General features: G+C 39.3%; 1 protein-coding gene across 6 annotated transcripts in view; it reads right to left on the bottom strand.

Moving 5' to 3' along the window:
- Positions 1-364: 364 nt before the first annotated feature.
- The window catches only part of LOC109914768 (copine-3-like), a 44,779-nt gene continuing 19,899 nt past the window's right edge, over positions 365-25,244 (bottom strand). For 4 of the 6 annotated variants that reach the window (XM_020514377.2, XM_048596010.1, XM_048596009.1 and 1 more), the window contains exons 5-16: positions 24,631-24,702; positions 23,752-23,835; positions 22,255-22,344; positions 20,620-20,718; positions 13,809-13,895; positions 8,855-8,914; positions 8,091-8,224; positions 7,516-7,570; positions 7,376-7,427; positions 6,589-6,722; positions 4,674-4,910; positions 365-2,335 (exon numbers count right to left, since the gene is read on the bottom strand). In XM_020514377.2, the coding sequence (XP_020369966.2) occupies positions 2,228-2,335; positions 4,674-4,910; positions 6,589-6,722; positions 7,376-7,427; positions 7,516-7,570; positions 8,091-8,224; positions 8,855-8,914; positions 13,809-13,895; positions 20,620-20,718; positions 22,255-22,344; positions 23,752-23,835; positions 24,631-24,702 (1,212 nt within the window). In that variant the 3' untranslated portion in view covers positions 365-2,227. The remainder of the gene's footprint in view (positions 2,336-4,673; positions 4,911-6,588; positions 6,723-7,375; positions 7,428-7,515; positions 7,571-8,090; positions 8,225-8,854; positions 8,915-13,808; positions 13,896-20,619; positions 20,719-22,254; positions 22,345-23,751; positions 23,836-24,630; positions 24,703-25,244) is intronic. The other 2 variants (XM_048596013.1, XM_048596012.1) reach the window with 1 other exon arrangement.

The raw sequence follows: 25,244 nt of genomic DNA on the forward strand, positions 1-25,244 counted from the left end.
GGTATGACACCCCAGAAAAACAGGTTATGTGCCTAAGTTGTTGGAGCTTATAAGGTAATAATGATTAGTTATACTTGCATCTGGGTGGATAGGAAAGAGAAGAGCCATAGAAATCCTCATCATGACTGAACAAACTGCTTTCTGGAGTAATTATTCATGGGAATAAATTGAGCCATGTTAATTATGGTAGTGGCCAACCTATCTTTCCAGCTGGGTGGCAGGGATTTCAGAACTGAAAGTCAATACATTGGTAGTTGGATGTGTTGTGGGAATACTATTTGACTCTCCAATAACTCAAACAAATAAACGGTTACTGTACAATGGAACAGCTCACTACTGCACAAAGGGCAACTTAGCCTCATAGTGATATGCAATGGTTTTTAATACAGAAAAATTAGAAGAAGGAAGAACAAGTCATGAAGTTATTGTCCTGTGCTTAAAATTCATGAACTATATTACAATAGTGTGCAGATCCTCCACAGGTCAACCAACAACTGTGACATTGACAAGTAATTTCTGCAGCTTTCCATCACTGCCGCCACCCTCATTTATAACTGTACAGAAACATTTCAATACCAACTCCAAGAATGGGCTAAATGCCAAAGTGGTTTAGGAATAAGTTCAACAAAACTGGGAACGTTAACAGGACAGAAGCGGATCTGCACCCTGAAACCTACCATAACAATAACAAGTGCAGAAACCAGCCACGAAGGATCAGGGGATCAAGAACCAAAGGCAAAAGTAATTGACCCAACTTGACTTGCCACAAGGTCAGGACCAAATAAGGGACTAGTGTTGACAAATCATGATAAAATTTTATATGATAACGTACACCATGAGCTGGTAACCTGTCATTGTAAACATCTGCAATATTTCCTTGCCTGAGTGGCATCCAATTCAGACCTGGGATTTGTATGCAGCTTTGGTCAACCAAATTACCATACAGGAAGCTTGGACTAATGCTGAACTAATATTAGTTCTTTGGTGTTGCTGAGTTTTACAATATTCCATTTGAACTCAAATCACACAAGTATGTCAATCCCTCTAAGGGTACCCATGGAAACAGTGACCTTATGAATTTTACATGAGTATAGATGGTAAAGGCATCTCGCACATTTAAACAATGTGATTTATTTGTTAGTAAATTATGGTCAGTGTGTGCATTCTATGATCACTATTCTGAAACGTATACAATACCCGAATTACATTTAAAAGAGCTGAACTAACTGCATTCATACAGAACCAACTCCTGTTATCAAAACATCTTCAAGTGCCTTAGTTTGTAATATTTTACACAGTAACAGGTGTACATTTTAAAATTTTGTTATTGTGTTGAATTTGGAAACATATTTAACTGAGCAGTTGAATTTTTAATGCAACATGATAACTTTGTCAATATGTTTAAGAACATTTGTCTGATACATTGTTATTATTTTAAATACAAGCTATAATTCTGGATTCATTTTCTGTTTTTAAACTGCTGAAGTTGAAGTGACCAATGCAATAGATATTTATACTTCAAAAATATGCTAATGAAAGAGATATTTGATCATTGCATTAAGTACATAGGCTAGACTTATCATTTAGCAGGTCTTTAAAGACTTTATTCAACTTTTTTCACAATTAAATATTACGATGCTAAAAAATAAAAACGCTAGCCATTCTCAGTTATTTAATAACAGCACCTATTTCATATATGAGTTTTTGGCCCCAGTCTAACAATTCAAATTGAACATTTCCCAACAAAGTTATAAACTTCAAAATAAAATATCTGCAGAATAATACAGAAATTTGTAGCACAATTTTAAAAAACAGACTGCAATGCTGGGAGTGAAAATTAAAACCAGAAAGTAACCTTTAGTATTCATAAAATAGACAGATAACTTTTCAACATAACAGGAACAAATCAAAGAACCTCGAATGTAAAGAACCAAGGGTGCAAGAGATGCCACAAACTAGCCAGCTAATAAACAGTTATTGCATTGATTCACACAATATTGTAAAATCATGCAAATTAATTAAACCTTGACAAATGTCATTATACTGTTTTATCAAGGTTATTCAAAATATTAACATGTAATTGAATTTAGATTCATAAACATTTGAAACATTTTTATGTAAAATGTCATAAAAAATCTTGCGGCTAATACTGTAGGATTGAACATTTTTGCACTTCAGTGAACATATTTGTAGATCATGACTGAAATCAGATCAAACATTCAGGTATTTAGAGACTTGGCTCATTCGGAGGACCGAGTTTGCAAGTGTTGAAGTAGGACATCACTTGCTGAGGTAATTCAGCCAGTACGCTTTGTGCAAGAACTTCTTTGGGTGCCTGTTGAATGAAATGAGAATTTTATTACCTAGAATACAACAATTTCATGGAAAACAAACAGTTAATTATCATTAAACACAAATTTTTAATCTGCACTGTCTTTATAGAATTATACAACACAAGTCATTGAGCCCATTGTGACAGTTTGGAAGAACTGTGTAGTCCCACTCCCTGTTCTTCCAGCATAACCTTTCAATTTTTCTCTTTTAAGTATTTATTAAATTCGTTTTTGAAAGTTTCTTTGAAACTTTGAGTCATGAATAGGGGTCGGATAATTTCGGATTGTTTTCACTGGAAAGACAGAAGCTGAGGAGCAACCTGATAGAGGTCTATGAAATTATGAGAGGCACGGATAGGGTGGCTAGTGAGAGGCTTTTTATCAGGGTGGAAAGGTCAACTATAAAAGGGCACAGGTTCAAGGTGAAGGGGGAATGTTTAGGAGAGAAGTGTACAGAAAATTTTTCACAGAGGATGGTGGATGCCGGGATACACTGCCAGTACAGGTGGTGGAAGCAGGCATGTTAGCAATGTTTAAGACACATGGATGTGACAGCGCATGGGAAATAAGTAGCAGGTCTAAATAAGGACTGGGAATCAACACAGGCTTGGTGGGCTGAAGGGCCTGTTTCTATGTTGCATATTATATAAATGTATCGTATTGTATAAATCACTTGCATAATCTTTCCAGGCAGGGCATTCCAGCTCATAACTTGTTGCTTAAGAGAAAACTTGTCTTATCTCCGGTCCCTTTAGCCAATTATGTTAAACCTTCATCCTTTGGTTACTGATTCTCTTACCAGTGATAACAATTTCTATTTATTTTATACATATGATGTTGCAAGATGAAGTACACCTCACCCCCATCCCATTTAGAATAAACTATATTTGTTAGAATGGATGGATATTTTAGTTCTTTGCTCACCAGCCAGTGATTTAACTGAATGGTCAGGAAATTATATTCTGATGAGCTTAGAAACAAAAACTTCTAACCAATGACTTCTGTACATATGGGCAGGCTGAACTTAATTATCTTGACAAGTTGACTTCTTTCATATTCTACCAAATCAGAACACAAACACTGACTGACGTTCCTTCTTTCCATTGTTATCTGGGTGAAACTGGAACAAATATGGAACATGAATGGACAATGGATGCACAGTGTAAAGAGGGAACACCACCGAATTTCCAACTGGAAGGGACAGATGATGCTCACTATATATGCTCTGATACAAGTGGTCATATTGAAATTTTCAACCAAAATGATGCATCACCAATGTTCTTTTTTCCATCAATGGGTTGTTTGCCGTGGCATCCAGCAATGCTATGGCAACAGAATGAGGCAAGTTCAATTTCAAAAACTGGAAATCTTAAGTAGTTTCCTGGTTCAAAACTGTTAAAAAAGTCTTATCAACAGACTACTGCAAATATATCTTCACTCTTTCTGCTGTTGGGTACTTGGTGGAAACCCAAGTATCTTCTAAAATTATTTCAATGACCCATGTCCGTAAGATTAACTGAGGTCAGAGCATACCTTGTGGTGCTACTTTTGCTTTCCAATACCAAAAATATACCTCAATTCCACACGTGGAAAATCTGAGCCATACTGTTCTACTTCTATGGTTATTAAAAGAAATTTTTGTTCAATGATTCGCTGCAGGAACAGAATTGCATCTTTTCTGAGTTTCATGCACATTTTTCAACCTCATAGTAAACGTCTGTTTTTGAACTTCTAACATACATAATCTGGTGCAATCAACTTATTGTGCTAGTTTGTTACGAACCATTCAAAGATACCACGATGTAAACAATTTTCGCCTCAATGATTTGATGTTATCCTGTTCACTGGCATTTAAGAACAATCCCTTTATCAGCTATATTTCATTCGTAACTCAAACTTTACTACATGGCCGTGATACACTATAATTACACTGTCCACGCGAGGTGGGTTTTCTTTTTAAAAATATATTATTTAATAGTAGAAGTAACTGAAACAAAATCCTTTCCTTTTACACAAACAGGCATGTTTAAATGGATCCCCTAGATACAAATACTTCCAGCTTCGTTGCTTGTATCTTATATCATGCCATCTAATAGTTAGAGACATAAGAAAGAAAATCTTAAGATCCGCTTCTTTCTACATCCCAAGAAATCCCAGCTGCACAGTATAATTTTCTTAATTCAATAATTTTCACCTTTACCAGTTACACTTAAAATCTTTGTGAATATGATTAAAGATTTTACAAAACTTCATAGATTTGTCTAGTCCAACACTAGTTTATTTCAAAGTTGTGAAGCCAAGATTCATAAATATATAATTGGTGTAGTGTTACACACTTACATTTTGAAACTTTCTAAATGGCACAAACTGGACAATATCCCGGATTGCCACTTCTCCAGTCGGTGATCTGAGAACACCATTATCGCCATCCAGAAATTCCATGGTACTAAAATCTGCTCCACCAACACCAATAATAATGATGGACATTGGCAACTTAGAAGCATTCACAATGGCCTGTCTTGTTTCATCTAAATCTGTTATCACGCCATCTGTGACGATCAACAGGATGAAATATTGCTGCCAAAATAATAATCCCAGAATAAATAGTTAATTAAAATCACATACAGCAAATGGACTAACTTGTTAAGATCTAATACAAAGCATAGCTTAAGGGACAGTTTGGTTACAAAGATAATAAAACAGCTGGATGGAGATTATTTCATACAACAACCACCACATGTGTGTTCAAATTGATTTTATTATCTTTGTTGAGCTTTGTATTCTAACTCATTTTATTTAAAAATCAGATGTCACTAATGTAATATGGTAACATGTTCATTAGGTATCTAAATGGTAAATCATGAATGTATAACTAAAACACTAGTTTAAAATATTGAGAACTTTCAGAGATTGCCAACTATTTCAGCAGTTACTTGACATTTGTAAATAAAAACATGCCCAATCCTTCACATCAAAACTACAAAGAAGGTCAAGAGTTATTCTGGCCTCACAAATGCATTTCCTAATATGGAACACAGTCACACAGGCTAAAGTAAGACTATTTGAAAAATTAATGATTGATATTTAAATGCACATTAGTAACTCTAGAATAGACAAAATGTAGCTATGAATAGCAAATCTAAGCAAGGCTACAAGTATGATGAGATATGTAGTCAATTCTATGGGAACCTAGCCAAGAATGGAAGTTAAACAACAACCTTCACAAAGCTAAGTAATACCTTTGATGTGATAAGGGAGCAGGCAAGAAGGTGAAATGGACAGTTACAGACAGCGCCAACAATGATAACATTTCACAGGGTTAATGAGAACATGTAAGGGACATCTACAGTATCGGCCTGTTTATTGCTAAAGATATGTGATGTAAATGCTATGACAGTTGATGACAAGTGAACTATAAAATACTGTAGCAAAAGATGCGAGTTAAGACTTTAAAATTGTCATGTTGACCGACGTGGGAGAAAGCTTGGTGGACTTTGTAACCAAGTGTGTCTCCAGCATATCCTTAAATAATGGCTCTAGTGACTGGATTAAGACTCAAAAGATGCTTTTAAATTACCACAACATTGGGCAAGAAGGTTCCAAGTTCAATATATCTACACTGGAAATTAAGCCAGAATTATCCACCAAGAAATGAGGGTAAAAGCAAGTTCATTCTCCTAACCATCAAGAACTATATGAAAAATGAGCAGTCAGGGACAAATCAGAATTGACTATTATTTATGTAATAAAATACAAAAAACATATAATGGAAACACAGGTCAGAAAGCATCTGTGAATAAAAACAGAAAAACCAGAGTTCTGAAGAGTCGTACAGGATTTGAAATATTAACTGTTTCTCTCTTCAAAGATGCTGCCAGACCTGCTGATTTTGTCCAGTATTCTGTTTGTTTCAGATTTCCAGCATCTGCAGTATTTTGCTTTTATTTCAGGTACTGAGGCTATTCCCTGTTAATGAAACTACACGCAGTAAAAAGCCATATCTTCAGCAAAACAAAAATATTTAATTAGGACTCTTTGACCTCCCAAAATAGTAATTTTGAATTTTAATCATTCTGTCCATGTCCTACACATTTATTCCTTTGTTATCAACAGCTTTTTAAATTCTAAACAGTTGCGTTACCACTGTCCATTCAAATTTTGCATATACGATTCTCACAGACATAATGGTATAAATGAGCTACTTCCTGTCAAAGCTACTTTAAGTGGGTGCAAATGTAGATATAAACGCACTTACTGAAGCTTTATGCTGTTGTGCTGCTACAGCTGCAAATCTTCCCACATGGTTTATTATTGGAGAGAAGTTTGTGGGTCCATATAACCTGACTTGAGAAAGGCAGTTGCGGTAGGCATCAGCTACACCCTGGACTCCTACAGAATCCAATTAGTGACAAAGTATCAAACAATGAGTTTGTTAAGACCCCGTATGATGCTAGATTCAGGACACTGACCCCACTGTGCTTTATCATGAGGGATTCATCATGAGCTGGTTGTTACTTAAACAATCATAAAATAACTAAACACATACGTGAAATGCAATGGAATACAATAATAGAGAACAATGGAGGCTGAGCTGTTGAAAATAGTCTAGGCCAAGTTCAACAGATAGTTGATCCATAAGGGAGTCACGGTCATGTAGAGGTTGGCAGGAAAGTGGTGTTAAGGCCACAATTAGATCAATCATGACTTTACCATATTGCGAAGTAAGCTTCAAGGCTCAAATAGCCTATTCTTGCCCCTACTTAACAAGATCTCATAATAAGGAACAGCAGGACATATATAACTTTTTAGAAATTGAGAGGGTTCCTTTCACATGACAACAAAGTATTCTTTTCCTCCATTTGTTCACAGAATGTGGGGGTTGCTGACTAAGAGCATTTATTACCCATTCATAATTGCCCTCAGTGAGCTACATAATGTCACATTAACAGCTCGACATTTTAACTGGAAGTGTAGTAACCGCACTCTTCCCTACTGCATCACCCGTGTGAAGTTATATTACAAAATAAACAGATGTTTCATACCTCCACAAAATGGGTTTTCAGGGTTGAAGTTAAGTGGAAACTCATGTGATACCTACAGGAAAAATGCCACTGTATGGAATGAATTGTATACACAAATAAGGTATATGAATACATCTATTTTACAAATTGTCTATTGTTACCTGCCAGGTTGGAGGTATTTGTGCACCGAATCCAAATGCTGGAAATAACTTGTCTCTGTAAATATACAACGATAACTAGACATATGCATGTAAATTACTAATAATTAAGGATGAATTACCACAGCAGTGACTCATAATAAATAACTCTAGAAATTAATAACCACCTGTGGTACGCAAACTATGGTATGTTAGTTTTCAAGGTAATCCTGGCCTATATGGTCATTCTACAAACTGCCCACCATTATAGCCTATGTCTTATGGCTGGCAAAGATAGATTTTTAATGGCAATAGAAAGAAAAACTGTTTAACTAGATTTCACCATTATCACAAAAGCACAGGCCAACATAAAATCTCAAGCCTCACAAGATTCTGGTTTAGTGTTATATTTCGACAAAGAACTTTCAAAATAAATCTGACTAGCACTAGACAGGTACTGGAAATAATATCATTCCTATAGTTATAAATATGTATCATAAAGCTTTTATTTTCATATGGAAACTGAGATTTTATATTGGGTTTTTCAGGAGACATTGAAATAGAACATTAAATTCACAAAAGATAAATGAATGCATTACGAATCATAGTCTTGAATGATTATCCCAATAGACCAGATGGCCATCAGGTATTCATTAAATCCATTAGGATTTATAAAATGTAGAGAGTTGGGTGTACGTGGATCTCCATTAGATGCAGTGAAGTCAATTCCGACCTGCAATTTAGAAACATAAAACATTTGTGAATATTATTGGAGAGAAATGTGGAATGCAGACACTTGGTTTAATGTCAATCCAAACAAATTTGATTTAAGTAACGTAAGAACATTTATGGTCAGATTTATGGATGTATTCACCAATATCTGTAATTTTTAAAAATTATAAATAATGATCAATGTTTTTCTATTCAACATTAATGTTGAAGAAAAAAAATGGATGTTAATTTACCAATTGTTTTGCTGGAAAACTTGGACCAACACTGCTATAAATGGAGATTCATGCTGTATTTATTACGGGTAATTTACCCTTTCAGTAAGCCTCTTGCTTGGGAGATAAATTTACTTACAGATTAATTTTTATGACATTGTATCATACAGAAAAGAAAGTCCCGGCAGAATAAAGAGCTGGTCCCCAAAAGGCAGGGTACACAGAAATAAAAGACCAAAAATATAAAAGTCATTTGAAAAAAAAAGTAATAATGCTACTCTAATAGCAGCTCACATTCTTTCAAATATCAATTGGATTTGTATATGATATGTAATCAATTTTACTTAAAGAATTAGAACAGACAAAGCAGTGACCAACTTCACATGTTTTGATTTCATCAATGAGGATGCTTTACTCACAGTAAAGTTCAGCTGACAGCCACCTGTGATATAATCCAAGAAAGTGTACTCTTTCACAATCTGCAAATTAAACAGTGCTTTAGTTCTTTCAAAAATGTCGTCTTATTTCAGGTTTTCTGGAGCATTTGAGTACTATAGGAAGTCAGCACCTTTACAGGGCATTTTAAGTCCTACTTCTCCCATGCACTAACATGCAAAAAAATTACGCTAGATTTTGCAAGTTGAAAATAAATCTGGGTTTTATTAAAGCGTACACACATTTATCCATGTTTCCAGGGAGACAAAAGACTTATTTATTTATACAGCTGTGAAATTTGTTCATCCGCTTTTCCAGTTACAAATAATCAATCCAAACTTTCCAGGTATCCATTCAAGATTTACAAGCCTGTTGTGTTAAATCTAGGACCTAGCGCAACAAAAATAGAAAAGTGCTGGAAAAATTCTGGTGGTCTGTCAGCATCAACAGAGAGAAAAAAACAGAATTAACATTGAGTCCGGTGACAAAAACTTCTCTAGGACCATCCCCTAATGCTATCAGACTCTTTCCATTTCCACATTGCTCTAATAATAAATATCTAGGAATCCACAGTGGTTAGATGAGGATTCCCAGAAGTACGTTACAAGTAATACCCATAAGGGTTTGTATCAATATACGAGACTGCTATTTGGGGTATCGTCAGCAGACGATGGAGAACACTTTACAAGGTCTACCTCAGATCACCATTTATCTGGATGACATGCTAATAACAGAGAAAATGAATAAGGAGCACTTAGAGAACTTGGACATAGTCCTTAGACCTTAGGTTCTCCTAGACAGGCGTATGCTTTAGAAGTGAAAAATGTGTGCTCCATTGGGCTACAGGATCAACAAGACCAGATTATATTTGTTGGAAAATAAAGTGAGGGTGATCAAAGGTGCCCTGGCTCCCAGGTCTGTACCGGAGCTTAGGTATTTGCTTGGGCTGAGGAATTATTACGGCAAGTTCATACATAACCTGGCATCCGACCTGGCACCATTGCATCAACTCCTAATAATGGGTCAGCTTTGGAGATGGTCACATAGCCAAGTCATAGCTTTCAGAGAAGGGAAGAAACACCTATCATGTCTAAGGCGTTGGCAAACTATTATCCCAAGTGAAATCTGGTATTGACATGCCTATACGGCAACAGGGTAGGTTTAGTTCATAGGTGGCCCAATGGAAAGGAACGCTCGATAGCGTATGCATCCAAACTTTGGCTAATGCAGGGTGTAATTATCCCCAGATGGAAAAGGACGGTGTGGCAGTCATACTTGGAATCAAGAAGTTCCACCAATACCTTTAAGGATGTAAATTCATAATAATAAAGGATCACAAACCCCTGCTAGGTCTACTTAAAGAGGACAAGGCAGTGCAACCCATAGCTTCATGCTGAATTCAGCGGTGGGCTCTAACACTACGTGCCCATAATTACAAGTTGGAACACCATCTGGGAAGCCAGGTGGCAATTGCAGATGCAGTGAGCCACCTCCCACTGGCAGATACACCACGTGTGGTATAGCCACTGGGAGACTCTGTAATGGTCTTAAGTTTTCTGGACACACGTCCAGTCACAGCTGATAATATCAGACTTTGGACGCAGAAAGATCCGGTCCTGGCAAAACAGAAACAGCTGATGATGATGGCAGAAACCATAGGACCGTCATTCCAGAACTGCAACTCTTTTGGACCAGAGAGACCAGATCACAGTAAAGGACGGCATATTATTATGGGGGAGCAAGAGTGATCGTTCTGAGCAAAGGTCGCCGCAGATACTGGCTGAACTCTACCAGGGTCATCCAGGGTTTCCAAAATGAAGATGTGGGCAGGAGGTTATGTCTGGATTGGCCGCAGACATAGCTGTGTTGGTGGGGCAGTGCCCAGGGTGCCAACAAGGACAAAAATTACCGCCAGCAGCTTCCCCACATTGGTGGGAATGGCTAGGTAAACCCTGGACTCGGTTACACATTGACAATGCAGGTCTTTTCATGGGCTAAATGTTCTTAATCATTGCGGACACCCAGTCACAGTGGGCAAACATGCATAGAGTTCATTCGTCAAACACGGGGATGATGATAGAAAATCTATGCTCAGCTTTTGCAACGCATGGGCTCCCAGAAGTGTTGGTCACAGATAATGGGCCATCGTGTACCAGCAGAGAATTTCAGTATTTCCTAAAGTCGATTGCTGTGTGATATACAAGAACAGCTCCATACCATTCATCATCTGATAGTCTGGCAGAAAGAGCAATTCAAACTTTGAAACCGGGCTTAAAGAAGCAGCCTACAGCTTCATGAGATACCAAATTGTCCCAGTTCCTATTTAATTATAGGACCACCCCTCATGCAACTACAGGAATAGCTCCAACAGTGTGGCTAATGGGGAGAAGCCTCCGCACTGGGTTAAATCTAATCTTTCCAGACCTCGGGGAATGCCAATGCTGGAAACAAGACTCTGCTAAGCGAGAGAAACAATTTATTTCAAGGGATGAAGTTTGGTATAGGAACCACAGGAACTGCCCTGCATAGGTAAGGGTCACAGTCAAATCCAGTGACGTATAAAGTTTGGGTGGGTGCCTCAGTCCAGAACAAGCATGTGGGCCACATGAAAGCTGTAAACTTGCAAATGGTGCGGGACTAATGTGCCCGGCTCCTCTACTGCCTTTCCAACTGTTCCAGAACCTGTAGGTTCACCCTCTCTGTCGACTGCTAAAGATACCTTGTAATCTGAGATGGACACAGAAGATGTTGCCACCCCGATGCCTTTGCCACCTGAAGGGGAGAATGAACTTTGTCCGAGATGCTCCAGGCACAAGAGGCGAGCTACTGTGTGTTACATACTGCCTGTTTCAGAGGCAGTGTTAAAACGCCCCAAAAAAAAAACAAAAACAGAGCCAGCCCATATCTTCAAATCAGAAGGACATAGTGATTGTAATGAGGACAATCAGGTGGACCGCACAGAATGAGTTCCCCCTGATTGGGGTTGTTAATCTGGTCCAATCAGGGAGCCCTGGCTGACAGATGAGAACAGGAGCATCAGACATCCTGTTCACTCATAGCTGGCTCTGTAGGAGCTGGATCAGTGTCAAGGACTCTCTGTGCACAAATAAAGGGTGACTTAGTGATGGGATACCAGCCTCTGTGGAGTTATTTCACCTACAGCCTCGCATTATGTAAAATTCTTAAAATTTCAAAACATTTTATCTTACCGCTTAGCAGCAAAACAAGCTATCAGTTTCTAAAATGCTTCCTCTGTATTTGCGGTCAAAAAACAGAACAATTAGGCCATTAAATTCACCATCACTCTTCTGGTGCAAATTGCAGTCACAAAGCAAACTGCTGATAGCTGGGCCTTGTCACTTCAAGTATGAGAGAGGATTCTCCAAGCATTTCATGCATTATTCCTGTCACTCCTACGTATTGTCCTATTGTAATGTTCAGCTTCAAAAAGATGGAACTGGGCAATAAACTTTTAAATTTTTTTTAAGAATCAAAAAAGTCTATTTCCAACAGCCATGAACCATGAAGAAATGGGGATGCAGTGGATGAGAAACTGAATGACTGGAGAACGAGCCACAGATTACAGCATGAGTTCTGAATAGGTCAGAGGCCTGACACAGAGATTGCGGGTGTGTAGCCGTAGGCTCAAAACATCAACAGGGAAGACAGTGGCAGAAGTGGGGATGGTTAGGCAGGGTAGGCCAAAGTTCAAAACATCAAAGGGGCAGAAATGAATCTCCCAAATCTGAACAAAGACAGTCAACAGGAAAGGTATAGATTAAGCATCAGCAGCAGATGAGCTTTTGGGGAGAGTTTTTCTCCTGTTTCTTGGAGCTATATCTAGGGCTCAGAAAGGGACCAGGGTAGAACTGTTCGGTGGCTTTGGAGAGACGTGGGCTGCAACGGCCAGTCATGTGGAAAGTGCTCTCATTCTCTACATGTCCCCTCATGGTCCTTCAACTCATCACCTCGCTGTCATCCCACCCTTTGTCTTTCTTCCTATCTTACATTTTTTTTCCTCCTTTCTTCTTGTCTCTTTCTTTCCTGCATTCCCTTCTTCTGGCAAACATTTGCCCACTTTCCTTCACTCTTTGCTGTCGCAATCCAATATATTCTTATAGCCCCTCGGCCCAATTCACTACTTGCATCAGTCAATCCTCACAACAGGCCTATGGCACGTGCTTCAGTGGTTTCCAGTACTGAGTTGGGAGGCAGCAATTCAGTTTTTAAAAACAGAGGATGCATTGGTTTAGTGGCAACACCACTGGACTAATAATCCACATGTCCAGATTAATGCACCGAGGTCATGGGCTCAATTGTCAATATGGTAGCTGGTAGAATTTAAACTCAGTTAAAAATATCTGTAATTAAAAGCTCAATAATGGTGCCATGAAACTATCACTAAGTGTGGTTTAAACAAAAAGGTCACTAATGTTCTTTACTGAAGGAAATCTGCCAAGCCTACCAGATTTGACCTGCATGGGACTCCAATTCCAATGTGGTCGATTCTTAATTGCCCACTGAATGAGCCACTCTATTCAAGGGCAATTCAGAATGGGCAACAGTACTGGCCTTGCCAGCAATGCACCACATCTTGTGAAAGAATGAAGAATAAAACATCCATTTAATGTATTTGCCAAATAGACTGGTTGTCAGCATTAAAAACTAAGCTGCTGACTCAATGCTGCAAAGTGTGCAAAGATATAGGAACAACAAACAGAGCTACTGAGACTTCAAGTATAAATGAACAAACTGAGAATAATGTGTGTGACACAACAGAAAGCAAGAAAGGAGAGGAGAGAGAGCAAGAGCGTGTCGGAGACAATGAAACAGAAATAAATAGATGAGAAAGAAGGAAACTAAAATAACACTAAAACAAATTACTATTGTAATCAGGATAAAACAACTCAGAATTAGATAAAGATCAACATTTCCTACCTGGCATAATTTAAAACTCACTATTCCCGAGTTTTTGTAATTTTTCTTTTTCTGTTTCTTCTTTGGATTAATACACTCAAACTCTGCCTACAAGAGAAACACCATGAACTATGTGGCGTTAAATCATAAGATGAAATTATAACAGGCTTTATGATCAAACACATTTAAAGTTGAAATCATCACTGCAATAAGACCATAAGAGCAGCATTAGGCCATTCAGCCCATTGAGCCTGTTCCACCATTCAAGCATGGCTGATATGTTTCTTAACCCCATTCTCCTGCCTTCTCTCTGTAACCCATGATCCCTTTCCTAATCAAGAACATATCTACCTCTGTCTTAAATACTTTCAATGACTTGGCCTCCACAAGCATCTGCAGAAATAAGTTCCACAGATTAACTACCCTCTGGATGAAGAAATTTCTCCTCATCTCTGTTCCAAAAGATCATCCCTTCACTGAGACTGTGCCCTTGGCTCCTAGTCTCTCCTTTTAGTAGAAACATCTTCTCCACATCCACTCTATCCAGGCCTCTCAGTATTCTATAAGTTTCAATCAGATCTCCCCTTATCCTTCCAAACTCCATTGAGTACAGACCCAGAGTCCTCAATTGTTCCTCGTATGACATGCCCTTCATTCCCAGGATCATTCTTGTCAACCTCCCCTGGACCTCCTCCAATGCCAGCACATCCTTCCTTAGATTATGGGGCGCAAAATTGCTTACAATATTCCAAATGCAGCCTTTTCCAGCCTCAGCAGTACATCTCTGGTCTTGTATTCTAGATTTAGATTTTATTATCACGTGCACTTGAATACAGGAGTACGGTGAAAAGTGTACAAAGTCGCTATTCTCTGGCGCCATCTTAGTATACAAAAGGCAGGATTTAAAACAGAAGCAGAAATAAAAGAAACAGCCAAAAGAAAACAACCAGATCACACCCCCACTCCTGCCATGAGTCCTTGCTGTCAGAGAAACAAAGTTCGTAAAGTCCATCCCTCAGTCTGCGAACACTCAGGTACCTCAAATCCCCACATGCCGCTGCAACACCACCGCCTCTGTTGTCAGTACCCAGGCCCCAGCCCTGGTCTAGAACCACACCCCTGCTGCTGAAACCATGTTGCCATTCTTCAGCACCATCTTGCCTCCACCGAAGTCGTTGCCATGAGTCTGTACTGGGCCAGTGCCTCCTTCTGGCTTACGTTGCTGCTGCTGACCCCACCTGGGCCTACCCCTCTTGAAATGAATGCTAACATTGCATTTGCCTTCCTAACCGCCTATTGAAACTGCATGTTAACCTTAAGAGAATCCTGAATTCGGACTCCCCAGCCTCTTTGTGCTTCAGATTTCTGAAGCCTCTCCCCATTTAGAAGATAGTCTATGCCTCTATTCTTCCAATCAAAGTCACATTTTCCCACATTGTATTCCATCTGCCAATTCCTTGACCACTCTCCTAGTCTGTTCAAGTCCTTCTGCAGCCTCCCACTTCCTCAACACAACTTGCCCCTCCATCTACCTTTGTGTCACCTGCAAATTTAGCACCAGTGCCCTCAGTTTCTTTGTCCAGATTGTTAATGTATAACATGAACAATTGTGGTCCCAACTGACCCCTGCGGAACTCCAATAAGCACCAGCTGCCACCCTACTCTCTGCATTGTGCCAGTCAGCCAATCCTTTAGCCATGCAGGTACCTTGCCCCAAACTCCTTGGGCTCCTATGTCATTTATCAACCTCCCGTGTGGCGCCTTATCAATCATAGGCAAAGATCAATAACACTAATTTACTGCAAGGTAATGACTGCCAATGTGACCTTAAACACAATTACAACCTCAGAAAACTCTCCTAAAGTTAGAAACAAAAAGTAAGCTGTTAGGCAGGCGTGCGGCAACAGTCTGTTACATAGTTTTGGAAAAGGTTTCTTCTTCTTTCTCCTGCTCTGCACACGTACTCCAACAATAGACAGTATTTATATTGCACCTTTAATTCAGTCTCTCAACATGCTTCGCAGAAGTGTTATAAAACAAATTTGTCACCTGTCACGTAAGGTGAGATGATCAAAATGTAGTCAAAATGGTAGGTGTTAGCGTGTGTACTGAAAGATGGGAGAGATTTGAACAGGAAAAGAGATTTGTGGAGGAAATCCCACAGCTTAGTCATTTGTTGGCTAAAGAAACAAGATAGAATAATTAAAATCTGGGATATGCAACAGGCCAGAATTGGAGGAGAACAAGATCTTGGAGGATTTTAAGATTGGAAGAGATTATTGGGATAAGAACAAGGAAGGTTGTGGTGGGGATTTGAAAACGTGGATCAAAACAATAAAAATGATCCAGTGACTAAGTTGAATCCAAAGTAGCTGAGCTGATACAGGGCTGATGGGTGAATGGGTCTTGATAGTTAGGATGAGGGCTAGAGTTTTAGATCAGCTCAAGTTTATGAAGGGGGAATGATGGGTGACAGTCAGGACACCACTGGAATAATTAATTGTAAAGGTAACAAAGGCATAGATGAAGATTTCAGCAACAAACTGAGTTGTGCACAATGGTGTTGACTGTTATTATGGAGGGGGAAATAGCAGGTCCTAAAGTTAAATTGGACGTGTGCTCATCTTGGTGCTAAATATAACATCAATCCCAGTCTTGATCTGCCTCAAAGCTCCCAAGGGGAAGGAGGTATTTGGTGACTATGGAATGGATTTTGTGGGTGAGTTTTAAGACAACGACTTCAGCCTGCTCAATATTTATTTGGAGCACATTTCTCCTCATTCAGTACAAGATGTCAGACAAAGTGTGTAGCAAATTAGAGACAAGGGAGTAATTGAGAGAATAAAGTGTTTTCTTTCTCATTCACGAGGTGTGGGCATCATTGGCCATCATTTAACCTCCAGTCCGAATTGCCCTAATTGGAGAAAGAACTGATGAGCCACCTTCTTGAACCACTGCCGTCCTTGGGACCCAGGGACAGTAGAGTTAGGGAGTTCCACAATGTTGATCCAGTGACATTTAAGGAATGGAGATATAATTTCAAGTCATGATGATGTGTGGCTTGGAGGAGAGCTTATAGTTGGTAGTGGTCCCATGTTCTGTTGCCCTTCTCTTTCAAGATGATAGAGAAGGTAGATTTGGAGGGCTTTATTCAAGGAGCGTTAGTGAGCTACTTTAGTGCATCCTGTAAATAGAACACACATCAGCAATTGGATGCCCGTGATAACACGTTGAAGCAGAGAATGGGCTGCTAATCAAGCAGGTTACTTCCTCCTTGATGGTGTCAAGCTTCTTGAGTATTGTTGGAGCAGCAGTAATCCAGGCAATGGTGAGTAATCCATCATATTCTTGAACTGTGCCTTGTAGATGGTGGATGGGATTTAGGGAGTCAGGACATTAGTTACTCACTTCAGAATGCTTAGCCTCTTGTAGCCACAGTATTTAAATAGCTGGCCCAGTTCAGTTTCTGATCAATGGTACCCCTCCAGGATGTTGATCATGGAAGAGATTCAGTGATAGTAACGTGATTGAACAGAGAGGAGATGTTAAAATTTTTTGTTGCTGGATATGGTTGTTGCCTGACACTTGTATAGTAAGAACGTTACCTGATACCTTGAGGCCTGAATTTTGTCCAAATCTTGCTGCATTTGCACCCAAACTACTTCAGTATCTGATAAGTCATAAAAGGTGCTGAATATTGTGCAAGAATCAGAGAACATCCCCACTTCTGACCTTACAAGAGATGGAATGTCATTGATGAAGGAACTGAAGATATGTGAGCTAGGAAATCCTACAGATTATTTTTTTGGGACTGAGATGACTGGCCTTTAAAACCATCTTCCTTTGTAGTTTTCCCCATGATTCCCATTGGTTTTAGATTTGCTAGAGCTCCTTGACGCCACAGTCAGACAAATGCTGTATTGCTGTCAAGTGAAGTCACTCTCGCCTCACTCTGGAGTTCAACTCTGACGGTGAGGTAGAACGAAGTACTGGCAGCATGAATATATGCAACCTGAAGTTGTGTTTTTGGATAACATTGGCTAAGGGCAGCATGCAAGTACTGTAAGTGAGGAATAGAAATCAAGAATGAGTGCATTGGGGGTACTCTAGAGATAACAATGTGGCTAAGAAGTCATTGCAGATAATTCTCGGGCCATGAATCGATTTAAAAAAGAATGGATCCAAGCAAATACAGTTACAATCCAGCTGGAAAATGGCATGATCTGTGGTCAACCATGCCAAATACTGTAGATTGGTTGAGAAGAATAATGAAGGATAGTTTACCATGGCCACAGTTACACAAGGCATAATTTGTGACTTTTATAAAGTAAGTTTCAGTGCTGGAAACCTGATTGAAGGCATTGAAATATAGAGCTATGATAAAGATGGGCACAGATTTGGTAATCAATGATACTATCAAGCAAATAGAGCGAGGTCTTGGGGGTAGGAGTCGAGGTTGGATTTTATTTTATGGGGACCTTTGACAGTTTGCACCAAATTTGAATATAACTGAGACTGATCTGTTAATAATATCAGCTGTGCCGGGGGCCAGTATGGGAAGATGGATGATCAGTGATTTAGTGGGAAAATAATTAAGGAAGCAGGTGGTGGGTGCCACGGACTCAGCATGACCACCTGTCCTGGATTTTCCAGAATTTTCACTGATATTTGTGTCCACGCTTAAACACCTCAAGGTGCCCTGCAAACTGGATTCTGCCCAGAAACTACTCAGTGCATTCCTATGTGCACAGTGCACTCAGCCACAAGGGAGAAGCAGCAATGATGGCATAATGCCTCCCCCATCCAACTCTTACCAAAACCCTCCAAAACTCCATCACCACGCACCTCCCACTCTCCTTGAAACATCCCACCATTTCTATCAGGACACACACACACACATAAACCCGCCTCACCTATTTCACTGTGCCAACAAACCCTGCACCCCTGCCCTCCAGTTTTGCCTGCACCCTTGCAAAATGTACCTATTCTTTTCCCCTCCAGATCTGCTCACCCTGTAGGTACAAGTAGAGCATGAGAGTAGATACAGAGAATGATGCAGGTTCAGGACTAGAACAGGGGCAACCTTAGGAGAAACCTGAACCAGGGTCCATGGAAATGAAAGGAAATGAAGAAATCAAATGGCTTCTCTAGAGGATGTGCACGTTCATATTATCCCATTTCTTACTCTTCTTGATCACTGATATACCTGCAGCTAATTCAACAGTGCTAATAACAGGACAGTGAAGAATATGTAGTCAAAATTCTGGTGTTATCCTTTTCCACACAACATACAGAACTAATTGCCACATCTAGTATATCCTCAACCATAAATAAAAATCAGATCTGATCAACAGAAAGATTACAGTTACATACAATGTTATTTGTGGCTATAAAAAATATAGAACTATCAAAGTAAACAACTAAAATACCAAATCAGTGTACAGACGTGCCACAGTGTCAGCAGGACAGACTTCTCACCCACAATTTCACAGTTCATACTCTCAGCAGTCTAGCTAAATCACATGCAAGTATTCAAAAATCACTGAATGCATCATTATTTCTTCTATCCTTTAACCTGCCACACCCGCAAGTGGAATTTCAGTTGGAGGTATTTCTCTTTTATGTTGTGCATAAGCCATGTTTGACTGCATCTACAAAAAAAAAACTGCACTTATACAGAGCTTTTAAAGGACTGGCCAAAGTGCTATACTATAGCATTAGCAAATGTGATGCAAAGCCATATGGAGAGATACTAGGTCAAGTTGTCCAAAGGTACATCACTGAAATAGGATGGGTATTGTCATTGCAGCCAAACAAATTAGCAATAATGTGAGAATTTAAACAATTTATTAAAATGTAATTTTGTTAAGTGTTGCAAGAACCTTCATCAGATATAATTCACGGTGACACAGTGGCTAGCACTGTTGCCTCACAGCTTTGGGTGACTGCGTGCGTGGAGTATGTTTGTTCTCCCTGTCTCTGTATGGATTTATGGCGGGTGCTCCAGTTTCCCCTCACAGGTTAGGTGGATCGGCCGTGCTAATTTACCCTGTTCAGGGATGTGCAGGCTAGGCTGATAAGCCATGGTAAATGCAGGGGTTACGGGATAGAGTGGGTGGGCGTGAATCTGGGTGGGATGCCCTTCGAATGGTTGGTGCAGACTCGATAGGCTACATGGCTTCTATCTGCTCTGTAGGAATTCTGTGAATTCCACAAAATCACAGTAAACACAGGTATGTTCAACATTTAAAGTTATTTGAAAATGTAGGCACTATTATAATGTAAGCATTAGAGTAAAATAAAACATGTCAAACATCTTTATGTACCTGGTGGAAGCCCTTGCTTGAGGCAAAAATTGTACCAGTGTACCTAATTTTCAACAATTAATGTTCAAAAATTGGGTGTACTTCAATATCCAAGTTATATTCCTGGTGTGAAAACTTCTCCAGTTAATGCAACAAATCTTAAAGTTACTCCTTTAGAGCACTGTAGCTGTAGAAGTAACTAGAGATATTGCAATTTATACCTGAACTGAAATAACAATAATAATGGACCCAAACTACAAGATAGTTACTAATACATCTAGGTTAAAGTATATTTTCTTAGGGAGTGGTTAGAACACGGAAACTCACTACTACTGGAAGCCATTGAGGTAAATATAGATTAATGCTTTCAAAAGGAGATCAGACCAGTATATGTGAGAGAAGAAATGTAAAATGTTGAGATGAAGTAGGTAGAATGGGAGGAAACCTGTGATGAGCAGAGGCTTGTGGTTGAGTGAATGGCTGTTTCTAATCCAACACATTCTATACAATTTAATTCATAAACCTACCGGTGAATTGTAGGATGCTTCCAGTAGTTTAGTCATATTAGTCTCAAATATACCAATTAGATCATGTGATCCATCATTGTCATAGTCATAACAATCCACCTGAAAAAGATTAAAATTACATTTTGTTGAGACCAGTAAAATTGCTATTTTCAAGTTGCTACACTCTGCTACCTTTAATTGTCAGTATTAAAGAGCCTATTGCCATTGATAGATGCAACTTTCCTCCATGCATTACCCTCTTGCTGAAGTATTGCTTTTGTATAATTCTCAGTGCAAAATTGCAAAGGCTTTGAGCAACCCAACAAGCTGCAAGATAAATCATCATTTTTAAATATTGGAATTATCACATCGACAATAGCTGATATCTCAGGTGTAACTGCATTTAAATGATGAAGTTTGAGGAGTAAAAGACTGCGTTTGTGCAAATTGGTCATGAAGTGTCATCAGCATTTGGAACTTGAGCTCCTTAAACAATCTTATTCTTACGTATCAGTATTATGGAACAGATGCTATACTAGCATTCATATGGAAACGTTGGTTAATGTGTTTTTATTTAATCACTCATGGGCGTCACTGACTGGACCAGCATTTATTGCCTGTCCCAGTTGCTCTTGAGAAAGTGGTGGTGAGCTGTCTTCTTGAATCACTGCAGTCCATGTGATGTAGGTAGACCCACAATGCTGTTAGAGAAATAATTCTGGGATTTTGACCCTGAGACAGTGAAGGAACAGTGATGCACATCTCAGTCAAGACAATGAGTGGGTTCGAGGAAAACTTGCAGGTAGAGTTGTTCCCATGTATATGCTGCCCTTGTCCTTCTAGTTGAAAGTGGTTGTGGGCTTGGAAGGTGCTGCCTAAGGATCTTTGGTTAATTTCTGCAGTGCATTTTGTAGACAGTATACAGTGCTGCTACCGAGTATCGGTGATGAAAGGAGTGGACGTTTGTGGATGTGTTGCCAATCAAGCGGGCTGCTTTGTCTCTGTTAGTGTCAAGCCTCGTGTGTTGTTGGAGCTGTGCCCATCCAGGCAAGTGGGGAGTATTTCATCACACTCCTGACTTGTGCCTTGTAGACGGTGGAAAGGCTTTGGGGATACAGGAGGTGAGATACTCACTACAGTACTCCTAGCCTCTGACCCCCAGTCTTCTAACCTCTGTATTTATTGAGCAAGTCAAATTGAGTTTCTGGTCAATGGCAACCCCCTGGATGTTGATAGTGGGGGTCTCAGTGATAGTAACACCATTGAATATCAAGTGGCGGTGGTTAGATCTTCTCGTATTGGAGTTGGGCATTGCCTGCCATTTGTATGGCATGAATGTTACATGCCACTTGTCAGCCCAAATCTGGATATTGTCCAGATCTTGCTGCACTTGAACATGGACTGCTTCAGCGTCTGAGGAGTCGTGAATGGTGCTCACCAGTGAACATTCTCACTTCTGAACTTATGATGGAGGGAAGATCAATCAATAAGCAGCTGAAGATAGTTGGGCCAGGACACTATCCTGAGGAACTAATCAGTACATAAGACAATTAAATATACTAAATATTTCCCACACTTCCCTTTTAACGTCAATATTCTTAAGAAAATGTGGAAAGTACTTATTTCCTCTTCAATATATAGATAAATGTAAAGTACCTTGATAGATCTCTCCAAGTCCCCATTACACAGAGACCGCAAAGGAATTCTAAATGGTTTCCAACTTGGATTCAGGTTATTCTTTATAACCTGAAAAATAAAGTAGAAAATATAATAATATCACAAAAGTATTACTTTAATTTTTTTTAGAAACCCTTCATAATCCCTTGTGGGAACCACATTATAGAAAAGTTGTGAACACATTGAAGACAGTGCAGAAGCTATTTACAAGAACAGTTCCAGATTTGAGAAACTTCAATTATGAGAATAGCTTGAAGCAATAGGGACTGTTCTCCCTGGAAGGAAGATGATTGAGAGGAGATCTGATAGATATTTTCAAAATACAGATAGAGATAGGGCTAGATACAGTAGATAGCGAGAAGCTGTTCCCACTTGTAAAAGAAAAAAGAATGACAGGGCATAGATTTAAAGAGATGTGCAAACAAAGTAAGGGTGATGTGACAGAATAACTTTTTCACATTGCGAGTACTCAAGATGTGGAGTGCACTGCCTGGAAATGTGGTAGGAGCAGGTTCAATTGAGACCTTCAAGAGGTGGTGTGCACGGAGATGGTGAAGAGGCAGGAGATCAGTACCAGGTAATCAAACCCATGCAGACACATTGTGCTGAATGCCTTCTTCTGCATCATTACAATTCTGATCTGTTCAGGAGTTCAAACAGATTATGCCACTGATTTTGTGCAAACAAGTTGACGTACACTGGAGTATGATCTGATCCTGGAATAAAGCTGATTAAAGAATATATTTTATCTGAAATAAATGGTATCACATTTACTGTTATTATGAACACTGATTCCTGGTTAAACAAGTGAAATGTTAAATACATGAAACTATAATTTTCTTTCAAAGTCTCAAACCACTACTTGAAATGATCAATTCTACTTTTGCATTGTCACAGTTACTTGACTAATATTAACAGCGAACACCGGTACGTTTAGTTTGACTGGACTCACGTTTCAGTAAATTTATAGATTTGAGGAGCAGCATCCTAATTTGCCATTGTGACACTACCACAATGAGGTGGTTGAACTGCTCGCTGAGCTGGCTTGTTTTCATTCAGACGTTTTGTCACCGTGCTAAGTAACATCAAAAGAGGGGCCATAACCTCACCCATAACCTCAGCTACAAATCTTTGCTAAAACTTTGTACTACCACAATAATTGGGAAATATTGACCTTTATACTGTACCTTCACTCATTTTAAAAGCTACATAATTTCTAACACAATGTGCTGTTTTATTGAATGATACTGCTGCAGTTACATTTGAAAAGATCAGTGAATTTGTTTAAATCGAGTCAAAGGATTAAATGAGTGACCTCTTATTTTTAAAGAGTAACCACAAGTATTTGATCTTCCCATCCTCTCCATATTCAACCAGTTAGTTAAAATGACTTGCTTGTACAAGGAAAGTAGACATTAGCTTATACGAAACAAGAGCCAACATGTTTGCATCAGGTCTTCAAATTCTAACTCTTACCTCTGTTCGATGCACCATTTGCCATCTTCGATCTTCAGTCTGTTTATAGAATTCTAAGTATGGATCTGACTTCCCGAAGAAATCCTGATCACCACCAGCACAATGGAACAAATAACATTATTATTACCAGATTGAAAATTTGAACAGACAATCACCGAACAAATAATACTGTTCTGCGGCTCATAAAACCCAGAAATAAAAAACAAAACTTATATTGGTGCGGTTGTTGACTTGCTTACTGGTAAGTTTGTTCGCAGATGTTTCGTGACCGTATAGACCACATCATAAGTGCAGCTCCTGTGAAGAGTCGGTATTCTGTCCCTTGCTATTTGTGTGTCTCGGTTTACTGAGGCGGGTGGCATCACTTCCAGATTTGTTTCTTAGTGGTGGGTATATGGGGACCAGCTCTACATGTTTGTTAATAGAGTTCCAGTCATTTCAATACACATGGACAAAGAGGGACACCATAGTCATCCTAGAAAAACCAAGCAAAGACATGTGCGAGAACTCCCGGACGCCTGGCACTCAAACCAGAACTCAATTAACAAACATGCAGAGCTGGGCCCCATATATTAACCACGAAGAAACAAGTCCAGAAGTGATGCCACCTACCCTAGCAACTGAGACACAAAAATAGCAAGCGGGACAGAACACTGACACTTCACCGGAGGCACATTGACGCTGTTACCTGGTATGGTTATGAAATGTCTGCGAACAAACTTACCAGCTCGGCAAGCAAGTCAACAACCACATCACCTACCCAAGCTATAAATCTTCTCAAAAACCCTAAACTTATGTCGGTGTTAATCTGAAATAGAAAGTGGAATGAAAGTGTTGACAGAATGATTTTGACAGAACCATTGGGGAATCTTCACCCACCTTATTATCCAGATTCCGTGCTTGAGCTTCAAAGTTTACCACCCGGCTATCCTTCACTTCCTCTGCAAAAATCTTAGGCATGAAAATAAAGAACAGAATAGGAATCAATTAAAAACCAAGATGATCAAATAACTTATGCTTCAAATGCACAAATCAGAAGCATTGCTCCAAAAATCAGAAAGAGTTCAGGATCAACCATTCCTATGCTTGCAGAGAGCACAGGGCAAATGCCTTGCCCCACAATGATGAGGTCCAAAATGCCTGTGATGTTGAGCACTGGATAATGTTGCAATGGAAACACAATAGCAATACAATCTGCTGAAGAAGAATGGAAAAGGTGGGTAAGAAACGAGCTACTGTTAGTGTGGCAGAGGTTTCAGTAAAGTTGTTTTGTGAGACTGATTGGGAATACAGCAATGTCATGTGGGCCTGGCAGGACTTGGAATAACAGAGGTTTGTGATCTCTGGGCCTGGGATGTACAGGGATAGCAGTGGCCATCAACAGGGCCCTTTAATGTGCAGTGGGGAAGTGCATTGCTGTTTCTTTCAGATTTGCATTCACTTAAGTACTCTATTAGCTAAACAAAAATCTGGAATAGCCGATAAGAGAGAGC

The sequence above is a fragment of the Rhincodon typus genome, chromosome 4 (genome assembly GCF_021869965.1).
Source record: "Rhincodon typus isolate 14 chromosome 4, sRhiTyp1.1, whole genome shotgun sequence".
NCBI lineage: Eukaryota > Metazoa > Chordata > Chondrichthyes > Orectolobiformes > Rhincodontidae > Rhincodon > Rhincodon typus.